The 24,301-nt window shown below is 51.9% G+C and overlaps 2 protein-coding genes across 3 annotated transcripts; one reads left to right on the top strand and one right to left on the bottom strand.

The window, feature by feature from the left end:
* Nucleotides 1–4,428: 4,428 nt before the first annotated feature.
* Grina (glutamate ionotropic receptor NMDA type subunit associated protein 1) lies at nt 4,429–7,635 on the bottom strand. Its single transcript, XM_006989325.4, has 7 exons — nt 7,490–7,635; nt 6,191–6,526; nt 5,991–6,100; nt 5,706–5,906; nt 5,447–5,575; nt 5,221–5,364; nt 4,429–5,134 (listed from the first exon to the last, which is right to left on the bottom strand). Exons 2-7 carry the CDS (start codon nt 6,501–6,503, stop codon nt 4,985–4,987), a joined length of 1,047 nt encoding a protein of 348 aa, XP_006989387.1. The 5' UTR covers nt 6,504–6,526; nt 7,490–7,635; the 3' UTR covers nt 4,429–4,984.
* Nucleotides 7,636–11,491: 3,856 nt separating this feature from the next.
* Parp10 (poly(ADP-ribose) polymerase family member 10) lies at nt 11,492–24,111 on the top strand. 2 transcript variants are annotated; one of them, XM_016007733.3, is made up of 11 exons: nt 11,492–11,567; nt 11,668–11,846; nt 11,922–12,176; nt 12,252–12,488; nt 12,573–13,306; nt 13,422–13,643; nt 13,736–13,808; nt 14,026–14,670; nt 14,793–14,926; nt 23,259–23,433; nt 23,522–24,111. In XM_016007733.3, exons 2-11 carry the CDS (start codon nt 11,675–11,677, stop codon nt 23,824–23,826), a joined length of 2,952 nt encoding a protein of 983 aa, XP_015863219.1. In that variant the 5' UTR covers nt 11,492–11,567; nt 11,668–11,674; the 3' UTR covers nt 23,827–24,111. The 2 variants fall into 2 exon arrangements, with proteins under 2 accessions (XP_015863219.1, XP_006989386.1); XM_006989324.4 differs by having other exon boundaries at nt 11,525–11,846.
* Nucleotides 24,112–24,301: the final 190 nt, after the last annotated feature.

Below are 24,301 nucleotides of genomic sequence, written 5' to 3'. Positions count from 1 at the left end.
TGGGGGTTGGGCTCATCAAGTCAGGCCATTTCTCCATCTTTGTGAAGACGCTAAAGGGGTAATGACCACCTGGCCATTCTTCAGAAAGATTTGTCAGCTGTGTTCAGGATTGACGGAAGGCCGCTGGGGTGACAGTCACATGACATGAGAGAAGGCCTAGCTCAGAGACACATTCAGAAGAGAGAACTTAATTGCCCCGAAGTCCTGATGACAGCTGGGACCAAGAAGCGGGTTTGAGCCTGATCCTAGAGTTGTCCCGGGACCAGGAAGTTGCTGGATGAGAGTGAAAAGCTAGCCAGAGCGGGATGAAAGAGAACAGATGCACAAGAGCCTTAAGGTTAGAAGTGGCAGTGATGGCGGAGATGTGGCTGATGGAAGTGGATCCAGACGGTAGGATGCCTTCAAGGAGAAGCGCCATTCTGTTTTTGAAGAGATGGGAGTTGAGAAGTTGGAGTTGGGGGAAGGGTTGTGTGCATTTCGGCCATTCGGAAAGGTCTCCAATGTCCTGCAAAGCCCACAGCACCCGTGGAGTGATTGGGTGCCTGAACAGGCACCTGGGGCCTGGGAAGTAGCATCCGGACCACACTGGAGAAGGGACCGGTTTGGGAGCCTGCAGGGCTGATGCCAGGTCTCCATCGAGTCTCTTTACTTCTAACCTCCTGCTGTCTCCGAGTGCGAGTCCTCCGTGCCTGTGTCACCACCCGGTCCTCACCAGTCCTCCTGCCTCTGCTCAAAGCATTTCAGAGCCTTTGCTGCCAGCACAATACACTTCAGAGGTTTGAGCTTCCAGTCTAGGGTAGGCTGCCCTCAGCTTTGACTCCCTTGCTCAATCCATCCCTCTCCCTTTTCCTCCAGGTGCTTTCCACGCACGTGACTCTGTGCAACTCCCCAGGGGCTTTAGTTTTACTCTCCTCACTCCTGGGACACTACCCACTGATGCTGATGGTCAGCCAGAGGACACACGGGGTCACTTGTCCCGAGGCGGGTGGTGCCTGTGTGGCTCATGCTGCGTTATTCCTTCAGTCCATGTTTGACATTGTAGTGTGCCAGGCTCTGTACTAGGTGCTGGGCTGTGTGTAAAATTCAGATCACAGTCCCTTTCTCTGAAGGTGCTCCCAACCTAGAGATGCTGAACAGTAGCCCTGGTGAGCCAGGGCAGTGTGTGTGTGGGGTCTGAGCTGGCCTCAGGGAGCTGGAATCTAGAGCTAACCCCCGCCCCCCAACACTGTGTTTTGCAACTGGTACCAACGACAGGGTTGCTCTGAGGGTCGGGCATAGGATGAAGAGGTGGACATCCCCCCCTCCCCCATACATGCTGGTGTTGTTTCATCTTGAAAACAAGACTTAATTATTATTTATGAAACTAAGTATTTTTGATTGAAAGTCAGTCTCCTCCTGTGGCCTTAGTACAGTTCACCCCGTCAGTGCTCTCCCATGTAATCCACTTGGGCACATCTATGGGTTGGCCAAGTTGGATTCCGACCTATGGAGGGCAATTCTTGAAGCATAGACACAGAGTACAGCTCAGTCCTTCTCTATAGCTTGAACAATGCCTATGTTTTTTCTGTGTTCAGATAAAAAAGGGTCTTGGTTTTTTCTTGACCCATTATGGTAACAGAGTGGCCTGGTCTGCTGTCAATGTTTCATGAAATTGTTTAAACAGATCATCAAGGCCTATATCTGTGAGGACCAGAGCAGCTCCTAGCAACCCCAGTGTCTATCTGGGAGTGCCAGACCAGCTCTAGCTGCACTGAAACCTTACAGATAGGACAGGCCAGATCCCAGGTGTTGGAAAAAGCTCTTCTTTCTCGATTGAACATCCCCATGGTGACCTCACAGTTACGATTCCATTTGACTCCATGCACCAACTTGAGAGCCTTTTAAAAAATATCCCCGTGTGCAATGTGTGTTTATGTGCAGGCATGTACATGCCATGTTGTGTATGTAGGTCAGGGGACAAACTTGGGTGTCAGCTCTCACCTTCCACTTTGAGATAGGGTATCTTTGCTGCTAGCTGCTTCATACTCCAGGTTAACTGGCCCACAAGCTTCTGCAGATGCTCTCGTCTCTGTCCCCTATCTCAATGTACGGGCACTAGAATTACAGATGCATGCTGCCACGCCCAACTTTGCTCGGGTCCTGGGGGATATGGATGATGCAGAGCAAGCATTTTCTCCACGGAGCCATCTTTACAGACCAATATGAACACTTCTCCCTACTCCAGTGCATAGGTTAGCATCAGGAGCTTGGATTCTGTTTTACTTTCATTTCTCAGTGGGTAGAAACCTCTGCTCTCCTGGCCCTTACACTCGCCTCATGAGTTCAAGGCACTATTTGTTTGTAGTGTCCAACACATCTCAACAGCCCCCTTGCCTTCTACAAACCTAGTACCTCTTGCTGAGTCTCTGTCTCTCTGTCTGTGTCTCTCTTTCTTTCTGTCTCTCTCTCATCAGTGGTTTCTAGACAGACTTTCTCTGTGTAGCCCTGGCTGTCCTGAAACTCGCTTTGTAGACCAGGCTGGCCTCAAAAATCACACCTCACAAGTGCTGGGATTAAAGGCATTCGCCATCACTGCCCAGCCGAGCATCTCTCATCTTTAGGACATTTTCAAGCCCCTGTGTTTGGCCCTTACTTCCAGGACCTAGCTGTTCCCAGAAAGCCCCTTCCCCAATTAAATTTTCCTGGGATTTTCTGAGGAAACACTGCTCTTGCTCACTTTGCTTTGTGATGACCCCCGGGCTGCTCCTCCCATCCTGCTGCTGTTTTAACACTATGAATGGTCTCTTTTCTCCAGATCTGTGAGCTAGTATCAGGAGTGGGGCTTTGTTTTGGGGGTGCTGGAGATCCAGGCCCTTGCATGTGCTAAGCAAGTCCTTATTGGACAAGTTCTCAGGCATTGAGCGATAACCCCAAAGCTTTCGGTTGATTGCCCCTAATCGACATGTTTACAGAACTTGACTCAGTATTCTAGATGAGGAACTGGATCTGCTCAAAGGAATGACAGAAGAGGAGGTGGGGGAAGTGTTTTGTCACTTTGGTGTTGACCAAACGACTACAGTTAGCTGTTAAAGTAAGTCAGACTTCAAGCAGGGGTTCTTAGCAGCGAACTCCACTCCCGACAGAAGGCCTACAAGAATTGCCCATCAAGGAGAAACTCTTGGTTCAGTTTGTCTGAGGTCAGGGCTGGGGATAGGAGTAGGAGGCGGGGCTGCAGAGATGGCTCAGCAGTTAAAAGCACTGGCTGCTCTTCCAGAGGACCCGGGTTCGATTCCCAGCCCCCGCAAGGCAGCTCACAACTGTCTATAACTCCAGTTCTAGGGTACCCGGCACCCTCACAGAGACATACATACCCTAATGTGCATAAAATAAAAATAATAAATTAAAAAAAAAAGAGTAGGACGACATCTGGAACAGCCAGTTGGCAGAGCCTGGATGCCAGGGTGAGGGGTACTGGCTTCACCCTGAGGGAACCAGGTAAGGGGGCTCTTAGGAAAGTGGGCTGTGGAATCCGTGGCTCCCATCTAGCAGTCTGGTTTGCAGACATAAGGTCTAAATGAAGCTGAGGAGGCTGGGTGGGGGAAGAAGGAGACAATGGAGAGGACAGCCACTTCTGGCCTGGGGAGATAATGCAGAAGCCTCATGTTTTTGGGGAGGGCGTTTGTGGCTTGGCACAGGCCACAGCCGAGGTACCTGCGGACGGGACGGGACACTGGGTGGCTTGTGGAGTCCCTACATGCGCATGAGGAATTCATGCCAGTTAATTAGACACACCCACACCCGGCAGGGGAGGCTCTCATGCCAACCAGGATGCAGAGTCCTAGGGAAGAAACCTACGAGGATCAAGGCTGCCCTGACCTTGGGGTTTCAGTAGGCTAGGAGCTTGAACTGGATGGAGAGCTAGTATCAAGGAGCCTTCTGCAGGGAGGGGGAGGGGGAGAGGGAGGGGGAGGGGAGGGAGAGGGGGAGGGGAGGGGGAGGGCTCACTCTGCTTGTGCATAGCCAGATTCCAGGAACTTGGATACGGGGATGAGGGCTCCAGAGATGACGTGGAAAGAGCAAGGGAGGGAGGAAGAAGAGGCAGGCCTGAGGAACCGGGCCCTGGGCCGAGAGACATAAGGTACCCACAGAACCCTCTGTTGCACTGTGCCGTTCTCGGAGAGCAGGGTGGTAGCACACAGCCAGCGTACTCCCAAGTGTGTGGCCTGGCACTATGCCTGTACGCCTCAGGAAACCCGGTCCTCAGCTCAGAGCCCAGAACGCACCTTCAAATGCAGCTGGCAAGAGGGCAAGGAAGCTAGAGGGTTAGCTACCGTCGCGGACCTCCATTGTCAGCGGCCGGTCCCAAACTTATCACCGGCCAGGGCGGGCGCGGTGCGGAAGCCCCTCCTACAGCGTGGAGGAAGGTGGCAGCGAGGAGCGAGACGAGGAGAAGCGGAGAGAAGGTACCCTTTATTGGAATTTTCATGATGGCAGCCGAAGAGAAGGGGCTCCTCCCCTGAAACATGCCATCCCTTCTGCTCTCAGGGCTCAGCACAGGAATGAAACCCCACCCTGCATGTCCGTCCCTCAGAAGGCGGGGAGGGGAAGGGACGGGGGTACTCTATGCCAGGGGAGCCGGGACAGGAGGGAAGACGTGCACCCTCCCCCCTCTTGGAGTGATCCTTCTCCCCTGGGACCTGGTGTTGATCCCAGACCCTGGGGTGGGCTGGCAGACAGGGCTCATGCAACAGTGAGTGGACAGAAGGTGGCACAGAATTGCAGCCCCATCATCCCGTGGCGAGGGCAAGAGGGCTAACAAGGGCCATGCTGTGGCCACAGAGGGTCCGAACGTTAAGTATCTGCAGTGTACATACACGAGGGGGAGAGGGGGGCCCCCTCTGCTCCAGGCTGTGCCTGGGGACACAGAGAAAGGGAAGCACAGATGACGTTGTCATGCCAGGGGCACGGGTCCGAGCCAACCATGCCACCTGAGCTGGGGCTTCTACTACTCCTTGGCACGGCCAATGATGGTGAGAATATATAGGAAGATGTTGATGATGTCCGTGTACAGGTTCAGAGCCGCAAACACATACTCCTCCGGGCTCAGGGAGAGCTGCTTGTTCCCCAGGAGCAGCTGAGTGTCCACTGCCAGGAACTAGGGGGTAAAGGCATGGTTGGTATCAGACAGCTTCGTCACTTACTCAGTCTCCCCATAAAGGTCGCCCAACACCCCTTACTCACGCAGGTGAAGAGCAGAGCGCCCAGCGAGGCATACACAATCTCCAGGATGCGGTTCCGGATGAAGATGCAGAGTATGGCGAAGATGAAGAGCACCACCACACTCACCAGGAGCACACCCATGCATGAGGTGAAGTCATAGCGGGTCTAGAAGGAAGGGAAGGAGGTGAGAGACTGTGGGTGTGGAGGGCCCCGAGGCCACGGTCCTGTCTCAGGTTCCCCCCCTTACCTGCATGGAGAAGATGACCACCGTGAAGCACACCGCCGTGGTGATGCCCACCGCCATGATGACCGCCTCCGTGTTGTAAAAGCTGGCTATCATGCCCACCATGTAGGACAAGCTGACGGTCAGGATGGACTGCGGAAGAGGAGCAGAGAGGGCCGGGGTGTGTGTGTGTGGAGATGCTCCTGGTCCAAACCCTGCGCAACCAACACCCTTTCCCGGTTCCACGGGCCTAGGGGTCCTGGGCTTAGGGTTTGGGAGTTACCAGAGCAACAAGGTTCCAGGGGTGCTTTCGCCGGAAGTCCCCACAACAGCTGAGGACAATGAGGGAGATGAAGAAGATGGCGTAGGAGACATAGTAGGTCCAGACGTTCTCCCGGACAAAGCCCTTCACCTCCCCAACAAAAGTGAAGACGGCCACCGTGGACAGGGTCACCGACAGCTGCAGGGTCAGCACCAGAAACACCTGGGGAGGGAGCAAATCAGAGCCCCATCTCAGCGGCCTCCCCGTGACCCCTCCCAGCCCCACACACTTGCCGTGATGACCGACCTTTCTGATGAAGGCCTGCCGGATATTCTTGTCCCAGTTGACGGAGGGGAAGTCCTGGTTGTCGTAGTAGGACGGAGGACCCTCTTCCTGGTAGTTCCCATGCTGTGGTGCTGGGGCACAGAGGCTGAGTCAGTGTCCCATGAGGGCCGCTGAATCCCTGCCCCTGCCCCTGCCCCTGCCCCACCTCTCCCTACACTTACAGCCAGGGTCCTGGAAGGGTGGTGGCTGTCCATAAGGGTTGGGGGGGAAGGGGCTCTGTGGGTATGGCCCCTGTGGGTAGCCTCCTTGAGGGTAGGGTCCCTGAGGGTAGCCACCTTGCGGGTAGGGGCTGGGCCCATGGGGATACCCTGGTTGACCATAGGCGGAGGGCTGGAAAGGAGGCTGTGGGTATGGGGCTCCAGGGTAGGGAGGCTGAACATAGGGAGGCATAGGAGCTTGAGGCCCCACAGGATATCCAGGGTTTGGGGGAGGATAGGTGTCCCCAGATACCAGGAAACTCTTTTCATGGGACATGGCCTCGGGTTCTGTGGCTGCCCCTAGAGGAGAAAAAGGGAACAGTTACCGGGGAGAGATTGGAACCAGTGACAGCCCCACCTACTCGAAACCCAGGAAGGGGAAAAAAAAAATCTGGACCATGACCTTTGTACGGGGTTGTAGGGAGCCTGAGAACAAGGAGGCAGCCAGCGTTGGGTGGGGCTTGGGGGGGACCGCTGTGGACCCTTGGAAGGGGCTGCTCTAGACCGATCTCGGGGGTGGGGGATGGGAGACAGAGTGATGGCTGTCAGCCTGGGCTTGGAGCTTGGGAGATGCCTTCTCACCGCTGCGGGTCTTTTCGGGTTAGAGCTCATCAACGAAGGGTCTGGGGGAGCGGCGCGGTGGCTAGAGAGGCGTGGGGGTGTGCCCTGGCCCTCCCTCTCCCATCCTGCCTATTAAGCAGCTTGAAGGGGCCAGCGCTGGCGGCTATTTCTATCCCAGGAAATCCCCAGGCCATCTGTGACTAGCTCGGGAACCCTGACCCTCCTCCTAAGCACAGGGCCGAACGTCCCTAGCTCCGGGTGCTGAGTGCAGGCCTGTATTGGCTGCTAAGGTGTCTGGGAGTAGGGTACGCCAGGAACAGCGGGGTGCGGGGGTGTGTGGGGGATGGAAGCGACCAGAGGGCGTTCAAGGGAACAAAGCGGGGATGGGGACGACGGGGAAGGGGGGGCGGTGGCCACAGAACGCGTCCGGAGGGGCCCCCCGATGGGACCTCCCGCTGGATTGGGGGGTCGCTGGGCCTCGAGTCTGGGCCGCTGCAGCGTACCACCCCCTCCCTCTTGCTCAGAGCCACCGGGGCTCCCCACCCCCAATGATGCCATCAGTCTGGGCGAGCGGGCAGCGAGTCCCTGGCCGAACCAACTGACCCGAGGCGGCCGAACTCAGTAACAACGCCGGGAGGGGATGGCCAACTAGCAGGGGGCTGCGGCGGTGACACGCTCTTGGGTTTGGTTGGGGGGACTCACCGCTGCCGGGGAGCCAGAAGCCAGTGCTTACGGTGCCCGCTGCGCAGTCGCGCGCGGTGATGGCCGGTGCGTCCGCACCTGCACCCGCTGGGCGGCCGGATTGCTTGGGCCTGCGCCTGCTGCTGGGGAGACGCAGAGGAGCCTTGTGACTGGGCGGGGCCTTGTGACGAGGCGGGGCGGGGCGGGGCGGGGCGGGGCCTTGTGATAGGACGGACGTGGTGACCGGTCAGGGTGCTTTTGGCTGACCTGCTGGGCCCAGCCGGGCTAGGCAGTTTATTGTCATCTGTAGGCGTTCTAGGTCACAGTCCTGCACCCTGGGCTTTCTGACCAGGGTTGGAGTCTGGCGTGGGGGGAAACGACTTCTGGAGGCATGGTTCTGTTTTTGGCTTATGTGGCTCTCTACATTCAGGGGGTTCATTCCTAAACCCAGGATTTACTGAAGCCTCCAAGAACTCCATCCCTTCTTGGCTTTGCTGTTTTGAGACAAGGTCTCTGTAACCACAGCTGGCTTGGAACTCACTGTGTAACCCAGGCTGGCCTCAAACTTGTGGCAATCCTCCTGCCTCAGTCTTCCAACTACTGAGATGATCCACTGTACCCAGACCATCATTTGCTTTAAAACAAGAAGGTTTTTGTTGTTGTTGTTTCATTTCTCAAGACAGGGTTTCTCTGTGTAGTTTTGGTGCCTGTCCTGGATCTCACTCTGTAGACCAGGCTGGCCTCGAATTCACAAGAGATCCGCCTGGCTCTGCCTCCAGAGTGCTGGGATTGAAGGTGTGCGTCACCACCGCCTGGCAAGACCAAGAAACCTAATCATTTAATTTTTCCATTCTTTCCATACTCAGCCTCTTGTCTCATATCCTCGAAATAAACTTGTCAGGCCAGGCGGTCATGGCGCACGCCTTTAGACCCAGCACTCTGGAGACAGAGGCAGGCGGATCTCTGTGAGTTTGAGGCCAGCCTGGTCTACAGAGCGAGTTGCAGGACAGCCAGGGCTACACAGAAAAACCCTGTCTTGAAAAACCAAAAATAATAAACTTGTCAGGAGGCCGAGGTGGCGCCAACTCCCTGACTCAACTCTGGTGGGGGATTTCCTGAAGAAACATTCCACTGGGTGGTCTCCTGGTCCTCTGCGGCTTAGGACATTCTATGCTTCTTCGGTTCTTGAAACATGCTCACCATTGTGGATTACAAATTCTAGTTGCACCGAGTAGTGGTGGCGCACGCCTTTAATCCCAGCACTCAGGAGGCAGAGGCAGGCGGATCTCTGAGAGTTCGAGGCCAGCCTGCTCTACAGAGTGAGTTCCAGGACAGCCAGGATTACGCAGAGAAACCCTGTCTCGAAAAATAAAAAACCCAAACAAATTCTCGTTGCATTCTGTTGCTGTGATCAACACCCTCACAAAAGGCAGCCCAGGGGTTGGAACGGCTCATTAGGCTCACGATTCCAGGTCACAGTGCATCCTTTCAGCCAAGTCAAAGCAGGAACTCAAGCTGCTAGTCACTTCAAGTGCACAGCCAAGAGCAGAGAGCCATGCCACTTGCTCGGCTGCTCTCGGCTAGCTTTCTTTTTTTTTTTTTTTTTTTTTTTTGGTTTTTTTTGAGACAGGGTTTCTCTGTGTAGCTTTGCGCCTTTCCTGGAACTCACTTGGTAGCCCAGGCTGGCCTCGAACTCACAAAGATCCGCCTGCCTCTGCCTCCCGAGTGCTGGGATTAAAGGCGTGCGCCACCACCGCCCGGCTCGGCTAGCTTTCTTATACAGCTCAGAGAAATGGCGGTTGTTCCACACCCAGTTAACAAGAAGATCCCTCACCGACATGCCCACAGGCCAACCCGTTCTGGATCATTCCACTCTAAGACTTTCTTTCTAGATCATTCTAGGTTGGGTCAAGTGGACAGTTAAAACTAACCAGCACTCGAGGCATTATTGGTTTAACATCCCGTTCACAGAAATTCCTGAAGAGTTATAGTAATGTGAGCTGTTTTAGTGCGCCTCTGCCTCTGACAGGCCCTCTGTAGCAGGCATTTTCTAAGGAAAACACAGTGTGCTAAATGGTGGTTAAGTGCCCTAAGAAGAAAGCGGGCTTTTATAGAAACAGAATCTCATATGACTCTCGGGACCTCTGAGGATAATAAAACGACGAACACAAAGTTGACTCTGGGGACTCAGAAGGAGCCTGGACAACTCAGAGGCCCTTTAAGTTTTTAGCTCCGAGTTATATCTGCCACGAAGGGCTGGGTAAGGGAAATCATGGTGAAGCGATGGCCACGTGGCTCTTTGGGGGAAGGCTGGGTCATGGAGAGTAAAGCTGGTCCAGGGGCACTGGTTTAGGTTAGAGCTGAAGACAGGGAGGTTGGAACCGACTAAGCGTCGGGGGGTCCAGGTGTGGAAAGGGACTAGAGGGATGGGATCTGGGGCCAATCAGACTTCAGTCTTTACTGTCACTGGCCTTGGGGTTCGTAGCAGACAGTGGTACCCCGCCAGCTCCGGGGAGGGTCCACAGTGGGAGTGGCTAGAAGTGGTAGAGAAGAAGAGAGGGCAGCATGGCCCTTTGAGACATTCTGGAGGCTCTTAGTTGTGGGGAGAGGAAGGGAGTGCAGATCACAGGGTTAGATGTATAGACCAGGCAAACACCACGATCCTCTGGGAGAACAGCGGAGGTAGAGCTGGCAGCCGGTGTGACCGGAAGGTGGGGTAGAGAGCAACAGTGGTTACAGCCTTGGCGACGACAGAAGCAAGCAGGCGACGGTGGTGGGCAGGCGACGGTGGTGGGTAGGAGAGTGAAGTGTAAAGGCGCAGCCCCCAGATCCCGGCATGGTTGTACATACCTACAGCTCCAGCTCTCAGGAGAATGAGACAGGAGAATCACTTCTAGTTCAAGGCCAACCTGCCCTGCCTAGTGAGTTTCAGGCAGTCTGGGCTACAAAGAGACAACCTGTTTCAAAAATAAATAATAAAGGCATATCTTAGGTGGGAGGCCTGGCCCTCTGGATCCCGTCTGCACCTCCATCCAGTTCCCCTTCTGCGGTAAGGATTCGTGGCTGAAAGACATGTCGGAATAGCGCCCACATCTGGAGCAATGGTGATGGCCAAGATGATAGAGATGGAGGGACTGGGCAGATGTGGGCTGAAGGGCACAGGAAAGGAGCTGAGTTGTGATGAGAGCTTTATGTTTTAAAAATATTATTTATTTGTCTATCTATTTATTTTTGCACGTGTGTGTGCCATGATGTGGCACACATGTGAAAGTCAGACAACTTGCAAGAATCAGCCCTCTCCCTCCATCTTGTGAGACCCAGCGATCAGGACTCAGTTTGACAGGCTTGGGACCAAGGGTTTTTACTTGCCTCAGGGTCCGAGCTTTTAGGGGGCCAAGGGTGGAATTGCTCAGCCTTCAGCACTAAGAAGTTACCTTAAGAAGGGTAACTTAAGGCTGGTTACCCTCGGGGTGTGAAAGGACCTGTTTGGGAAGGTTTCTAAGAGCCAGCCTCAACCAGGGGCCCGCCTACAGACTCAGTGCTGCTCCCGTGGAGGATCCAGAGAACAGAAGCCTGGAGACTCTTAGCCAGGTGTACCATGAGGGTACAGCGACTCCAAGCATCCCGAAGGGAGGGCAATTAGTCACAAAGGGAAGCCAAGAGAGTAGAGAAAGTTTAGGAGACATGTGGTCCACTCTGCAAGTCCGAGGTTATTGGGCGTGCTGGCAGAAGGGCCCTTAGAAGTTATGTGTGGCCGGGCGGTGGTGGCGCACGCCTTTAATCCCAGCACTCGGGAGGCAGAGGCAGGCGGATCTCTGTGAGTTCGAGGCCAGCCTGGACTACCAAGTGAGTCCCAGGAAAGGTGCAAAGCTACACAGAGAAACCCTGCCTCGAAAACCAAAAAAAAAAAAAAAAAAAAAAAAAAAGAAGTTATGTGTGGCCTGAGGGTTAAGGCTTCACCAGAAGAAGCATCTGGGCTACAGCCACAGGCTTAGCTCCACCCCCTTTCCTTTCTCCGGTCAGTTTCACTTTTGGTTTCCTATCTCAGGCCTTCTTCCTGGAAGCTCATCAGGCCTGCGTGACTGGCTGAGCCGGCAGGGTGAGTGTAAATATGGGGTATTGGGGAACAGCTGGGGGCATGGGAGAGAGGACTGAGCTGGTGGCATGGGCTTTCCCCCTTCCCGTGTGTGGCATCCCAGGATTCTGATGGCAGAGGCGGAGGCAGGGGCAGCTGTGGAACTCCGGGGGCTGCCCCCTGAAGTGCCTGATGAGCTGCTCACCCTCTACTTTGAGAACCACCGTCGCTCTGGGGGAGGGCCTCTGTTGAGCTGGCAGAGACTGGGCCGTGGGGGTGTCCTCACCTTTCAAGATCCTGCAGGTGAGGAGGCTGACTCCCGGGGCCGCCTAGGTGCTCTGAACTTGGACGTCTCTGACACCTTGCCTCTGCTCACAGATGCAAAGAGGGTCTTAACCCGGGCAGAACACCAACTCTCTGGTGCGCGCCTCAGCCTGAGCCTAGCTCCACCACGAGCTCCAGAACGTGTGCTTCTCCAAGGACTGCCGCCAGACACTTCACCCCTGAGCCTGGAGCAACATGTTCGGACCCTGCTGTGTGCCGTGGGACACCCAGTGCAGGCTTGCCATGCCTTGGCCAGTCCTCGGCAGGACTGTGCCCTGGTCCAGTTATCCATGCCCCTTTCTGAGGCAGGTGAGAGGCAGGGTGGGGGCATAGATAGCGTCTAGTTAAGGAAGGTGCCTGAGCTGACTTCCGTCCTGCCCACAGAGGTCCGTACCCTGGAGGAGCAGGCCCGGAATCTGCCTCTGAATGGGGTCACAGTGCCCTTGGCCTGGGTGCCCCAGACCCGAGCCGTACGTGTGGTGGACAGCGCTGCCCCGGTGGACCCGCTGCTGCTGGAACTCTACCTGGAGAACGAACGCCGAAGTGGTGGGGGGCCCTTGGAGGGCCTGCGCAGCCTGCCCAGGCAACTGGGCACTGTTATCAACTTTCAGGAGTGGCAGGGTGAGTGGGATGATGCGACCAAGTCAACAGGACACTTTCTCGACGCTGCAGACCTAACGGGCTTCCTGTCTTCTCTCCCGCCAGTGGCTGAACGGGTGCTGAAGCGGAAACACTGGCTACAGGGCTCTGAGTTGAGTCTTGTCCCCCACTATGATGTGTTGGAGCCAGAGGAGCTTGCTGAGGGCACCAGTGGAGAGGATCGCCCAACCGTGCAGGAATCTGGAGTCACTGAGCATGCTGTCCTAGATACCGGAGGGCTGGCAGGGGCCTTGACTGTGGGCTCTGGGGAGGCACCAAGACAGTTAGGAGCCTGTCTAAGGACAGGTCCTGTAGGGGCTCCAGGACAAGCCATGCCAATTGATTCAGGGCCTCTGAGATCTCCGGAGAAAGAGGAGCCTGTAAACCCAGGAACTACGGGATCTCCAGAGCAGGCTGGTGTCATGAGGGAGGAGATTACGGGGTCTGCGAGCCCAGAGGGTCCGGTAGAAAGCTTTACAGGGCCCTCAGGGCAAGTAGGATCTATGGCCTTATACTCTGTGGGAACTGAGAGGCAGGAGGGCCTGGGGGAAGTTGCCACAGGCTCACCAGGGCAGGAGGGGCCTGTGGGTCTAGTGGGGATGGCCACATACTCTGCAGAGACAGAGCTAGAGAGCCCTGGGTATGGGGAGCCGCAGAGGCAAGAGGACCCGGTGGAGACAGTAATGTCAATGGATCCAGGGGCCATGCGCTTCCTGCAGCTTTATCACGAGGACCTTCTTGCCAGCCTGGAAGAGGTTGCCCTTTTCCCACTGGAAGAAGTAGACGTTACTGGCTTTCGGGTGAGTGACCCTGAGAATCTTCTCACTTTGCCTCTTCTTTTACTGGGGTCCAGGTACCTTTCCTGTACTCAGAACCTGTAAACTGTCCCCCCACCGCCCCGGTCTGGTCTCACAGCTTTGTGGACCTAGGGCCTCATGCCAGGCAGCCCAGGAGTTGCTGCAGAGTCTGCTGGGCAGCATTACCTGCCACGTGCTGAACATGAAGCACCCAGGCAGTGCCAGGTTCCTGCTGAGTACAGAGGGGCAGCACCTTCTTCACGGACTGGAGGCTCAGTTCCAGTGTGTCTTTGGGACAGAACATCTGGCCAGCATCACCCTGGGCATAGATCCTGAACGGGTAAGATGGAGTTCTGCCTTTGTCCTTTTTTTTTTTCATGCCCTAGACCTAATTATCTCCTCTGCTGTGACTCTGACATCCTCTTCCCACAGGCGGATCCCACTGAGGCCCTCCAAGTCCTCCGTGGCCACAGTGCAAGCAGCGATCAGGAGAACATGAGACTGGGTAGGGCTTCCCAGGGGCCCTAGTATGTCCTGCGGTCTTTTCTTGACCATCCTCTTCATGCTCTGCCCCATCACTTGTTCAGTGACCCTTTTGTGGTCTATTCTGTACCCACAAATACAATCTCCATCTTTTAGGCATGCCAACTCATCCTGTTGTTTATCATCAGCCCCCCTGGCTGGACCTGGCCCCTGACCCAGTGGCCTCTTTCTGCCCTTAGAGGAAGTCCAAGAGCTTCTGGCTACCCTGGAGGGCCTGCATGGGGAGGACTGGCCACCTCTGGAGACGGGGATGGAGAGCCCTGAAGAGCAGCCAGAGGAGCCCACCCTGGAGCAGGAGGAGGAAACCCCCACACTTGAGGCTAGGGAGGAGACTGTGGCCCTCGGCACTGGGAAACCCGGACGGTTAGAAGAAGAGGCCACCCTGCAGCTGGCTATCCACCGATCCTTGGAGTCTCAAGGCCAAGTGGCAGAGCAGCAGGAGGCTACTGCCCTAAGGCAAGCCCTGGCCCTCTCCCTGTTAGAAGCAGAAGAGCCCCTGGGTGAGGACCCTGGGGGCAGGACACAGCTGGCGGTGCATATATCCTTTGAGCAGGATGTGGATGAATTGGACCGGGCATTATCGGCTGCCATGGAGGGACATCTTCGGGAGGAGACAGTGAGTCTCCAAGGCCGTAAGCTGCCCTTAGAGCTTGGGGCTCGCCTGGAGAGGTGCCATGATGTGAGTGTTACCCTGCACGGTGACCACATCATCCTCCGTGGCTTTGGAGTCCAGCCTGCCCGTGCGGCTCGCCACTTAGCTGCTCTGCTTGCTGGCCCCTGGGACCAGAGTTCGACCTTTCCTTTGGAAGCTTCAAACAACAACTGTGAGTCTGTACCTTTGGACTTGAGGCCAAAGAGGGATGGTCATAAACCGGTAGAGAATGAGTTAGCTTTTGGGGCTGGTGCTTGAGATACGGCCCTGATGCCCATTCTTTCTGTGTGTCAGTGTCAGAGCAGGGACTGAAAGAACCTTTGGGCAGGCTGGAGGCCCTGGAAGAGAGTTCCAAGGAGTTCCAGGACGTGGTGCAGGCCTTTTATGACACCTTGGATGCTGCCCATACCAGGATCTGCATCGTTCGAGTGAGTTCATGTCCTGTGTTGCTGGCCCTGTGGCCTGTGTACGCTTCTCTGTGTATTAGGGTCAATTGACCCAAACTGGTTCAAAGTGGATGTGCTGAAAGCTGATAGAATGGATTGCCGCACTTGGACCTGACTGGGGGCATTGAGGGAATGAAGAAAAGACAGACACACAGATACATAGAAAGCTGGGATGGGGTCTGGGCTCTTAGATGGAGAAACTTCAGCACCGCAGAAGTCGAACGTCTTTATTTTACGGAGTTGACAGGAAGGTGGAATTAAGTTACTACATACAGCTGGACCAGGGGCAGTCTCTGTCGGGAGCAGTCTTCAGGCAGTAAATATCCCAGGGGAGAAAGCTATGACGGACATTTTCTGCACACACCATCAACATTCACATTTGGACCAGAAGAAGGCTTTGCCAAGGTTCTGAGGTCCTTGACATGGCTGGCTCATGTCACTAATATGCATTCACTCGGGACTTAATTCACTCAGGGGTTCTCTGCTCCATACAATAGATAAGTACCCCTTCTTTGCCCAGAAAACACTGAGTCTGAGGAAGACAGACAGAGGGCACAAGGATTAGGGATCTGACAGGCCTGCTTGAGTGAGGCTCTCTACCAGGAACGAGATGGGGAACTAACTATAGGACTGTCAGTTTCTTTGTCTGGAACATGGAGGGATGATACCATCTGGTGGCCAATGTGAGGATCACTCTTCCTGTTCTGGGAGAGGGGGGGTTCTTCTGTCCCTGACAGAGGCCTGTTCTGACAAAGAGCTAGTCCCACCTTCTCTATGTGTAAATAAAAGAATATACATTTTTTTTTTTGTGGAGCTGGGGATATAGGTTAGTGGGAGAAAAATATGCATACATCTATGCGTCGCACACATTTATAAATAGTGGCGGCTCCTCCTGTCGTCTTGCTAACTTTGGCAACTACGAGCATGGACAAGAAACAAGCTACTCCCAAGTAGTAGGGAGCCAGAATGAAGCCTCAGGACCAGGTACTGTCCAAGCAGGTGAAAAAAAGAACAGCAGAGGCAGGGGGATCTCTGCGAGTTTGAGGCTATCCTGGTCTACGAAGCGAGTTCCAGTCCAGTCAGAGTTATAGAGAGAGACTCTGTCTCAAAAACAAAAATAAATAAATGCATGAAGGACTGAGAGGGAGGGACTGTCAGGCTAGTCTGCGACGTGTGATGAGGGAGCAAAGGGTATGCAGGGAGTAACAGGAGAGACCACCCTGGAAATATGCTAAGGAGATGGAGAGTAAGCTGGAAGACAGTGTACGATGAACAACAGCTTTCTCGCCCGGAAGACTGAACGTACTCATAGATGAGGCCAAAGTGCGATGGTCATAAACCGGTAGAGAGGACAGGAGAGTGGTCACTGTGTCGTAAGACTGGGCAAGGTACTCTCCATTCTTGATGCTAAAAGTTGTGGGTGGGGCTAGCAGCCTCAATCTTCACACAAAGATGGCTGGAAATGCAGAATTTCTGGTCTTCTCCAGAGGTTACCAAGGTCACCACCGGGCCCCAACAATGGCAATGACTACCACCACCATCACCACCACAGCGACTGCCATCCAAAAGTACTTTGTTCACAACCTGCTGCTTTTGTTAGTAATATTCATGTACTTGATTCTCAAGTATTTATAACTTAAGATGGCAGGCACACTTTGGGATTTTTTCCCTGTTATTAGAGACTTTTTCTTTTTTTTTGCTTGTCTAGTATACAAAGAAGAGTAGATGGGTTTTCTTTCTTTTTCTGCTACCTCTTCTTCGCCCCATCTCATGATTTGGTCATTTACAGTGTTTGTGCTCTATCGTTAAGGTGCATAAACAAACTTCATATTGTAGTCTGCACGCTTTGGCCCTATGTTGATAATGAAAAAAAAAAAACCTACCCTTGCATCACAACCAGGTAAATGTAACCAGATGTGTTAAAACTGTGGGAGCTAGCTGGGCGGTGGTGGCGCACGCCTTTAATCCCGGCACTCGGGAGGCAGAGGCAGACGGATCTCTGTGAGTTCGAGGTCAGCCTGGTCTACAGAGTGAGATCCAGGACAGCCAGGGCTACACAGAGAAACCCTGTCTCAAAAAAACAAAGCAAACAATCAAGTCTACAGGAGCTAAAGAGACGGCTCAGAGGCTGAGCACTTTTTCTTCTTGCAGAGGACCTGGGTTCAGTTCTTAGCAACCACATGGTGACTCACAACCATCAGGGAACCTGACGCCACTGAACTCTGCTGGCACCAGGCATGTACGTGGTGCCCAGGCATACATGCAGGCAAAACACTCACACACATTATTAACACAATCTATTTTTAGCACATTTTTCCCCAATTTTTATTTATTTTATGTTTATGAGTGCTTTGCCTACATGTATGTCTGCACCATGTGTGTGCCTGGTACCCAAGGATGCCAAAAGAGAGCATCATAGGTGCTGGGAATTGAACCAATGTCTGTAGCTAGAGTTTTCCTGCCTTGCCCACAGTCAGGACAAATCTTTGTCACCCGCCAGTCCCACAGCCGCTCAGACCCAACCAAGTAAACACAGAGACTTATATTGCTTACAAACTGTATGGCCGTGGCAGGCTTCTTGCTAACTGTTCTTATAGCTTAAATTAATCCATTTCCATAAATCTATACCTTGCCACGTGGTTCATGGCTTACCGGCGTCTTCACATGCTGCTTGTCCTGGCGGTGGCTGCAGTGTCTCTCTGCCTCAGCTTTCTTCTTCCCAGAATTCTCCTCTCTCCTTGTCCCACCTACTTCCTGCCTGGCCACTGGCCAATCAGTGTTTTATTTATTGACCAATCAGAGCAATTTGACATACAGACCATCCCACAGCAAATGTCGGTTTTTTTTTTTTTTTAATTTTTTTCAGTCTATGTAGTCCTGGCTGACCACAAATGCATTTTTTTTTTAGATTTATTTATTTATTATGTATACAGTGTTCTGCTTACATATATGCCTGCAGGCCAGAAGAGGGCACCAGTTCTCATTATAGATGGTTGTGAGCCACCATATGGTTGCTGGGAATTGAACTCAGGTCCTCTGGAAGAGCAGCCAGTGCTCTTAACTGCTGAGCCATCTCTCCAGCCCTTTTTTGTTGTTGTTGTTGTTTTAAGATTTATTTATTTATTATGTATATAATGTTCTGTTTGCATGTATCCTTGCAGGCGAAGAGGGAGCCAGATCTCATTACAGATGGTTGTGAGCCACCATGTGGTTGCTGGGAATTGAACTCAGGACCTCTGGAAGAACAGCCAGTGTTCTTAACCTCTGAGCCATCTCTCCAGCCCTTATTTGTTTTTTTTTTTTTTTTGAGTCAGGGTTTCTCTGTGTAGCTTTGAAGCCTTTCCTGGAACTCACTCTGTAGCCCAGGCTGGCCTTGAACTCACAGAGATCAGCCTGCCTCTGCCTCCTGAGTGAACCAATGTTCTTTAGAAGACTAGTCAGTCAGTGCTTTTGACTACAGAGCCATCTCTCCAGCCCCTAAAAATAGTCTATTTTTTTTAAGTAAAAAAATCAAACAAATCAGCATGGAGGCTGGAGCATGACTCAGTGATTAAGAGTACTTGCTGCATTTTCAGAGTACTGTAGTCTGAGTCCCAGTACCCACGTTAGGTACTCACAACTGCCTGTCACTCTAACTCCAGGAGACTACTGATGCCTTTTGGCCTCTGAGTGAATGTACACACACATATACAAAAATTAAAAAAAAAAAAAGGTAGCCGGGTGGTGGTGATGCACACCTTTAATCCCAGTACTCAGGAGGTAGAGGCAGGCAGATCTCTGAGTTTGAGGCCAGCTGGGTCTACAGAGCAAGCTTTAGGACAGCCAAAAGCCAAGGCTACAAAGAGAAATCATGTCTTGAAAAAACCAAGTATTTGAATTAAAGGCATGAGCCACCACACCTGGCTCTAATTTGATATAGAGGTAAACTTTGCATAGTCTTCCATTTGCTAATAGGTTCTTATTTCTCTTATTATCTTAGCTGGCATATAGTGTTTAGATTCAGGATATATTTTTTCTCAGATATTTGAAGTCATTGCTCCCCTTCCATCTTTAGTGGGTAGGTTCTGGGGCCTGCATTCAGGTTCTAGGCTTGTATAGCAAGGGTTTTTACCTGCTGGTTCATCTTACAGCCCCCCATCCTCTGGGAAAGTTAGTACGATTGCTTTATTTTTATTTTTATTTTTATTTATTTATATTTTGTGTATTAGTGCTCTGCATGTATACCTGCATGCCAGAAGAGGGCATCATATCCTATTATAGATGATTGTGAGTCACCATGTGGTTCCTGGGAATTGAACTCAAGATGTCTGGAAGAGCAGCCATATGCTCTTAACTACTGAGCTAATCCTCAACCCTATTTTTTGTTTTTGAAAGATTTAAAAAAACTGTGTTGTGTGTTGGGGGTCGGGGGCTATGGGTACATGGATGCAGGTGGCTATGGAGACCTTTGATCTCTCTGGAGCTGGGCTGTTGTGAGGCATCTGACCTGGGTGCTGGGAATCAAACTTGGGTCCTCTGTAAGAGCAGGATGCACTCTTACTAACTGCTGAGCTGTCTCTCCAGCCCCATGCTCGATGATTACTATTGATTACTATTGGTGTTGAGAGACCCAGAATGGGATTTTCACCCCATTTGTATTTGTGTACTGATCTTGGTGTGTATGTATATACTTGCACAGCTTTCTGCACTTTTAAAAAAAAATTTATTTATTTATTTTTAAAATTATACTCATGATATTAATCACATTTGTGGTATTCATAGATTACATTCTCAGTATTCATTCAATTATATATATATATAATTTTAAATGTCCAATGTCATTTCTTGAAGGGGGTAGGAGGTCTTAAGTACAGGCTTACAGCACAATGGGAGAACCCCGGAGGGCAGAAGTTCGCTATTGATGTTTTACAATCTTGCATCTAAGCTGTTAACTCCCATTATTCAGGATACACAGACAAGGAACTTCCCTTAAGCATTCAGGAGGGTTGATATCAAGGTCAAGGTCCGCAAGAAAGCCAACAGTTACCCAAAACGGGGGCCAGGGCCCTGCAGGTCCCCCTTTTATTAAAAATGAGCTTCTGACTTGGGTTGTGTGGGACGTCAGCAGGTCACCTTATCCATCATGGAGACGCCTGCCCAGGCCACACAGGTGCTCTCTCTTAGGTTGGTGAGTGCCCCCCCAGGCATTACCCATCTCTGAATACTCATTATCATACCGGCTCAATTGTGTGTGAGCTGCATGGTTAGTTGCTGCCAAAGATCTCAAAGTGGCACTGGGCTTGCAATCTGTGTGTTCGATACAGAAAAGACCAACAGAGGTCCTATCTCACCCGTAGCCAGTAGGCTAAAGGCAACTGAGCCATTCCCTTCCTTAACGAGCCATACTGTATGTTGGAGTCCTTGTAAGATAGTATCCCAAAAGCAACTGGAACTTGAGTTTATAAATTTATAATTTTCAAAGCCAATCGAGATGTATATAACTACTGAATTAAATTTATCATGCTCAATAGAATGAAAGATTAACTGTGGTGGCTACTTTTGTTGCCAGGGTCTCCACTGTGCTAGCTGTAGTAAGCAATTATGAAATGGTAATCCCAGAAACAGTACCAGTGGTGTGTGCCATTGTTATAACAGCAACAGCGGCAGCAGCAATGTCAAATTCTCTTCTGGATTGTGTGGACATCCACTGGCATGGATACAACTCCAGGAACACGAACTGCCAAGGCTTGTTTTTCTTGATCCCAGCATGACTTTGGCTGGCAGCTCTTCTGGAGAATCCAATCTCATGGCTACAGTTCCTAGGCTTACATTAATGCTTGCCAAAGCTGGCCATATTGGGCTCTCAATCTCCATTGGGATCAGAAGGGTAGATTTTTTTCATGATGACCCATTAGGTCTCTGTCATGTTGGGCTTCAGCAGCAGCCCCAGGGCACGTTCAGTGCTCAGGAATCCAAAGAGGAACCTCATTGTCCTGAGTAAAGACATAAACCAAACTCCAGGGCCACATCAACACAAGATCGGTTCTCCTCCACGTGCTAGTAGAAAGATCCTTCCATCGCTCCAGAGGGTGATTTGCAACAGGAGCCCTCCAGTGCTTATCTGCATCGTATCCTCCAGCAGAATCCACCGATAAACTCCAGCAGAATCCACTGATAAAGAAATTTAAAATATATAAAACAAGGGAAAGAATAGAATGTAGAGGAATGATGAGTCTCTAGCTCTCCCTTTTTTTAACTTTAGTAAAATGTTTGTTTGTTTGTTTAATATTTCAAATTTTTCTATATTTATTTTTATTGTTTAAAATTAATTAATTAATTTTTCTATTATCATCTTGATAGAGTATGTATTCTTATCTTAATAGTGAGATGTTTCATTGAAGCTTGCTCAGTAATTGAGTAAAACCGAAATTTATTATAAGCCACAGTCGTCTTAGGTACCTCCATGCTGTATGTATAGCCTCCATGGTTCTGTGGGTTGTAGTCTGATTGTTCTTTATTTTATATCTAGAATCCACTTATGAGTGAGTACATACCATGACTTTCTGGGTTTGGGTTACCTCACTCAGGATGATTTTTTCTAGTTCCATCCATTTGCCTGCAAATTTCATGCTTTCATTGTTTTTCTCTGCTGAGTAGTACTCCATTGTGTATATGTACCACATGTTTTTCATCCATTCTTCAGTTGACGGGCATTTAGGTGGTTTCCAGGTTCTGGCTATTACAAATAGTGCTGCTATGAACATAGCTGAGCATGTATCTTTATGGTATGAATCAGCATTCCTTGGGTATATGCCCAAGAGTGGGATGGCTGGGTCTTGAGGTAGTTCGATTCCTAATTTTCTGAGAAACCGCCATACTGATTTCCACAGTGGTTGTACAAGTTTACATTCCCACCAACAGTGGAGGAGTGTTCCCTTTGCTCCACATCCTCTCCAAACATTGACTGTCATTGGTGTTTTTGATCGTAGCCATTCTGACAGGTGTAAGGTGGTATCTCAGAGTTGTTTTGATTTGCATTTCTCTGATGATTAAGGATGTTGAGCATTTCTTTAAATGTCTCTCAGCCATTTGTGTTTCTTGTTTTGTGAATTCTCTGTTTAGCTCTTTAGTCCATTTTTAAATTGGATTGTTCAGTATTTTGATGTCTAGTTTCTTGAGTTCTTTAAATACTGTGGAGATCAATCCTCTGTCAGATGTGGGGTTGGTGAAGATCTTTTCCCATCCTGTTGGCTGTCTTTTTGTCTTATTGACTGTGTCTTTTGCCCTGCAAAAGCTTCTCAATTTTGAGAGGTCCCATTTATTAATTGTTGTGCTCAGGGTCTGTGCTGTTGGTGTTATATTTAGGAAATGGTCTCTGGTACCAATGCGTTCAAGAGGCTTTCTGCACTTTAAACGCTATGGTTTTCTGTTTGGTGCTAGGGGCATGTCTTTCCCGGTGTCCTTGGCACTTCATGGTTCTATCTGGTGACATGGCCTCCAGCTCAGGGAAACATCTTGCACTGTGGTCCCAGGTGCGCCAGCTTGGCTTACGGAGTTCTTTTGCAGCAGAGCTGAGACCTGCTGCTTCATGCCCTCGCCTGTCCTCCGATGGTTCCTTTCTCCTCTCTTCTAGCTCTGGTCTCAGCACCCGTTCCTTGAATCCATGTAGAGTACCCTGTAGTTGAATGTTTAGCTTTAACCATTTCATTATCTAGCCCACTCACAGAGTTGGTGCCGCAGCCCTTTCCTCCTCCTTCCCTTCTTTTTCCTCTCTTCCTTTTTCCATTCCTCCCTCCTTTCCCCTCCCTTTCTCTTTTGATCCTAGGGATCCAACCCACTTGCTAAGCAAGCACTCTGCGTCTCCAGCCTTGCCATCTCATCCTGAATGTCCTGTTTCTTATGTTTGTTCCTTTGGGACTGAAGTTGAGTTGGTTGGCTGAGGCCTCCTCTACTGTCTGAATCTTAACTGCACTGAGAGGCATTATAGGCTCCTGGCTGGCATTTTGACTGCTCTGAACCTGATTGTTAGTTCTAAGTTTGGGTGAGTGGGTGGGGTCTATCCACCTGCAGGGCTCCCTGGAGGAGTCAGATATCCCTGGAGGGGCTTTCCTGGAAGCCAGCTCTCCAACACCACTTGTCCCCTAGAGGTGGTTAGTGTATTCCTCTGGACAAGAGTACGATGGGGGGGGGGGGGGGACGGGGCTTCAAGCCTTCCTTCAAATCCTAAATTCTTCCTTCCACCGGAGAACTGGTGATTGCTGAGTTCAGCTCCTTTCTGGCCAGTGTAGGGATCGATTCCAAGTTAACTTCGCCCCAACTCCCATGCACTTGGCAGGTGGAACGTGTGTCACACCCGCTGCTGCAGCAACAGTACCAGCTGCATCGGGAGCGCCTGATGCAAAGTTGCCAGCAGCGCCCCGTGGAGCAGGTCCTGTACCACGGCACCTCGGAGTCCGCAGTGCCTGACATCTGCACACACGGCTTCAACCGCAGCTTCTGTGGCCGAAACGGTAAGGCCTGTGAAGGAAGGGCAGGGACATGGGCCATGTTGACCCTGATGACCCTCACCTTTGGTGGCTCACCTATCCTCTCCTGTAGGCACACTCTACGGACAGGGCGTGTACTTCGCTAAGCGCGCCTCCATGTCGGTACTGGATCGATACTCGCCTCCCAACACAGAAGGCCACAAGGCAGTGTTTGTGGCCCGGGTGCTGACCGGTGACTATGGACAGGGCTCCCGCGGTCTGAAGGCGCCTCCTTTGAGGGCCCCCGGTCAGGTCCTTCGCTACGACAGCGCCGTGGACTGCCTCCACCAGCCCAGAATCTTCGTCATCTTTCACGACACCCAAGCTCTGCCCACTCATCTAATCACCTGCAAGAATATATTCCGGGGTACCCCCTGAAGACTCTTGGTCTCTTGAATCTCTTTCCTGGACATTTGACCTAAGAGGTCAGCTTCTGGTTCCCTGCCTAAGCGGCAGAGCTTCCCCTGGGGGCGCTCCTGCCTCTGGCTGGAAAGCCAGGGTAACAGTGGACGAGGGAGGGCCAGACCTAACCGGTTCCTTGGCCGGCTCGACCGCCAGGGGTCAGCAGAACACGGCAGGAGGCTGCACAGCCAGTCACGCCCGTCTTGGTGGGACCGCGCCCTAGCGCGGCTCTGTCTTTGAATAAACCTGTACTTGAAACCAGTTAGATAGAAAAGACTGGCTGGAACTCCGAATCGGACTTCTGTTTGGGGAGTGGGGGCCACCCGCGTTCCTAGGGGCCGGGTCAGCTGTTCACGGAGGGGTGGGGGCGGCGGTGGGCCCTGGACCCAAGCGTCTGGACGCGGTGCACTCCTACGACCTCACGCTCGCCAGCAGCATCTCGGTCTCCTCA

Source organism: Peromyscus maniculatus, chromosome 20, assembly GCF_049852395.1.
Source record: "Peromyscus maniculatus bairdii isolate BWxNUB_F1_BW_parent chromosome 20, HU_Pman_BW_mat_3.1, whole genome shotgun sequence".
Classification (NCBI taxonomy): Eukaryota; Metazoa; Chordata; class Mammalia; order Rodentia; family Cricetidae; genus Peromyscus; species Peromyscus maniculatus.
Note: the sequence above shows the minus strand (reverse complement) of the source record. Positions and strands in the feature narration are given on the sequence as shown.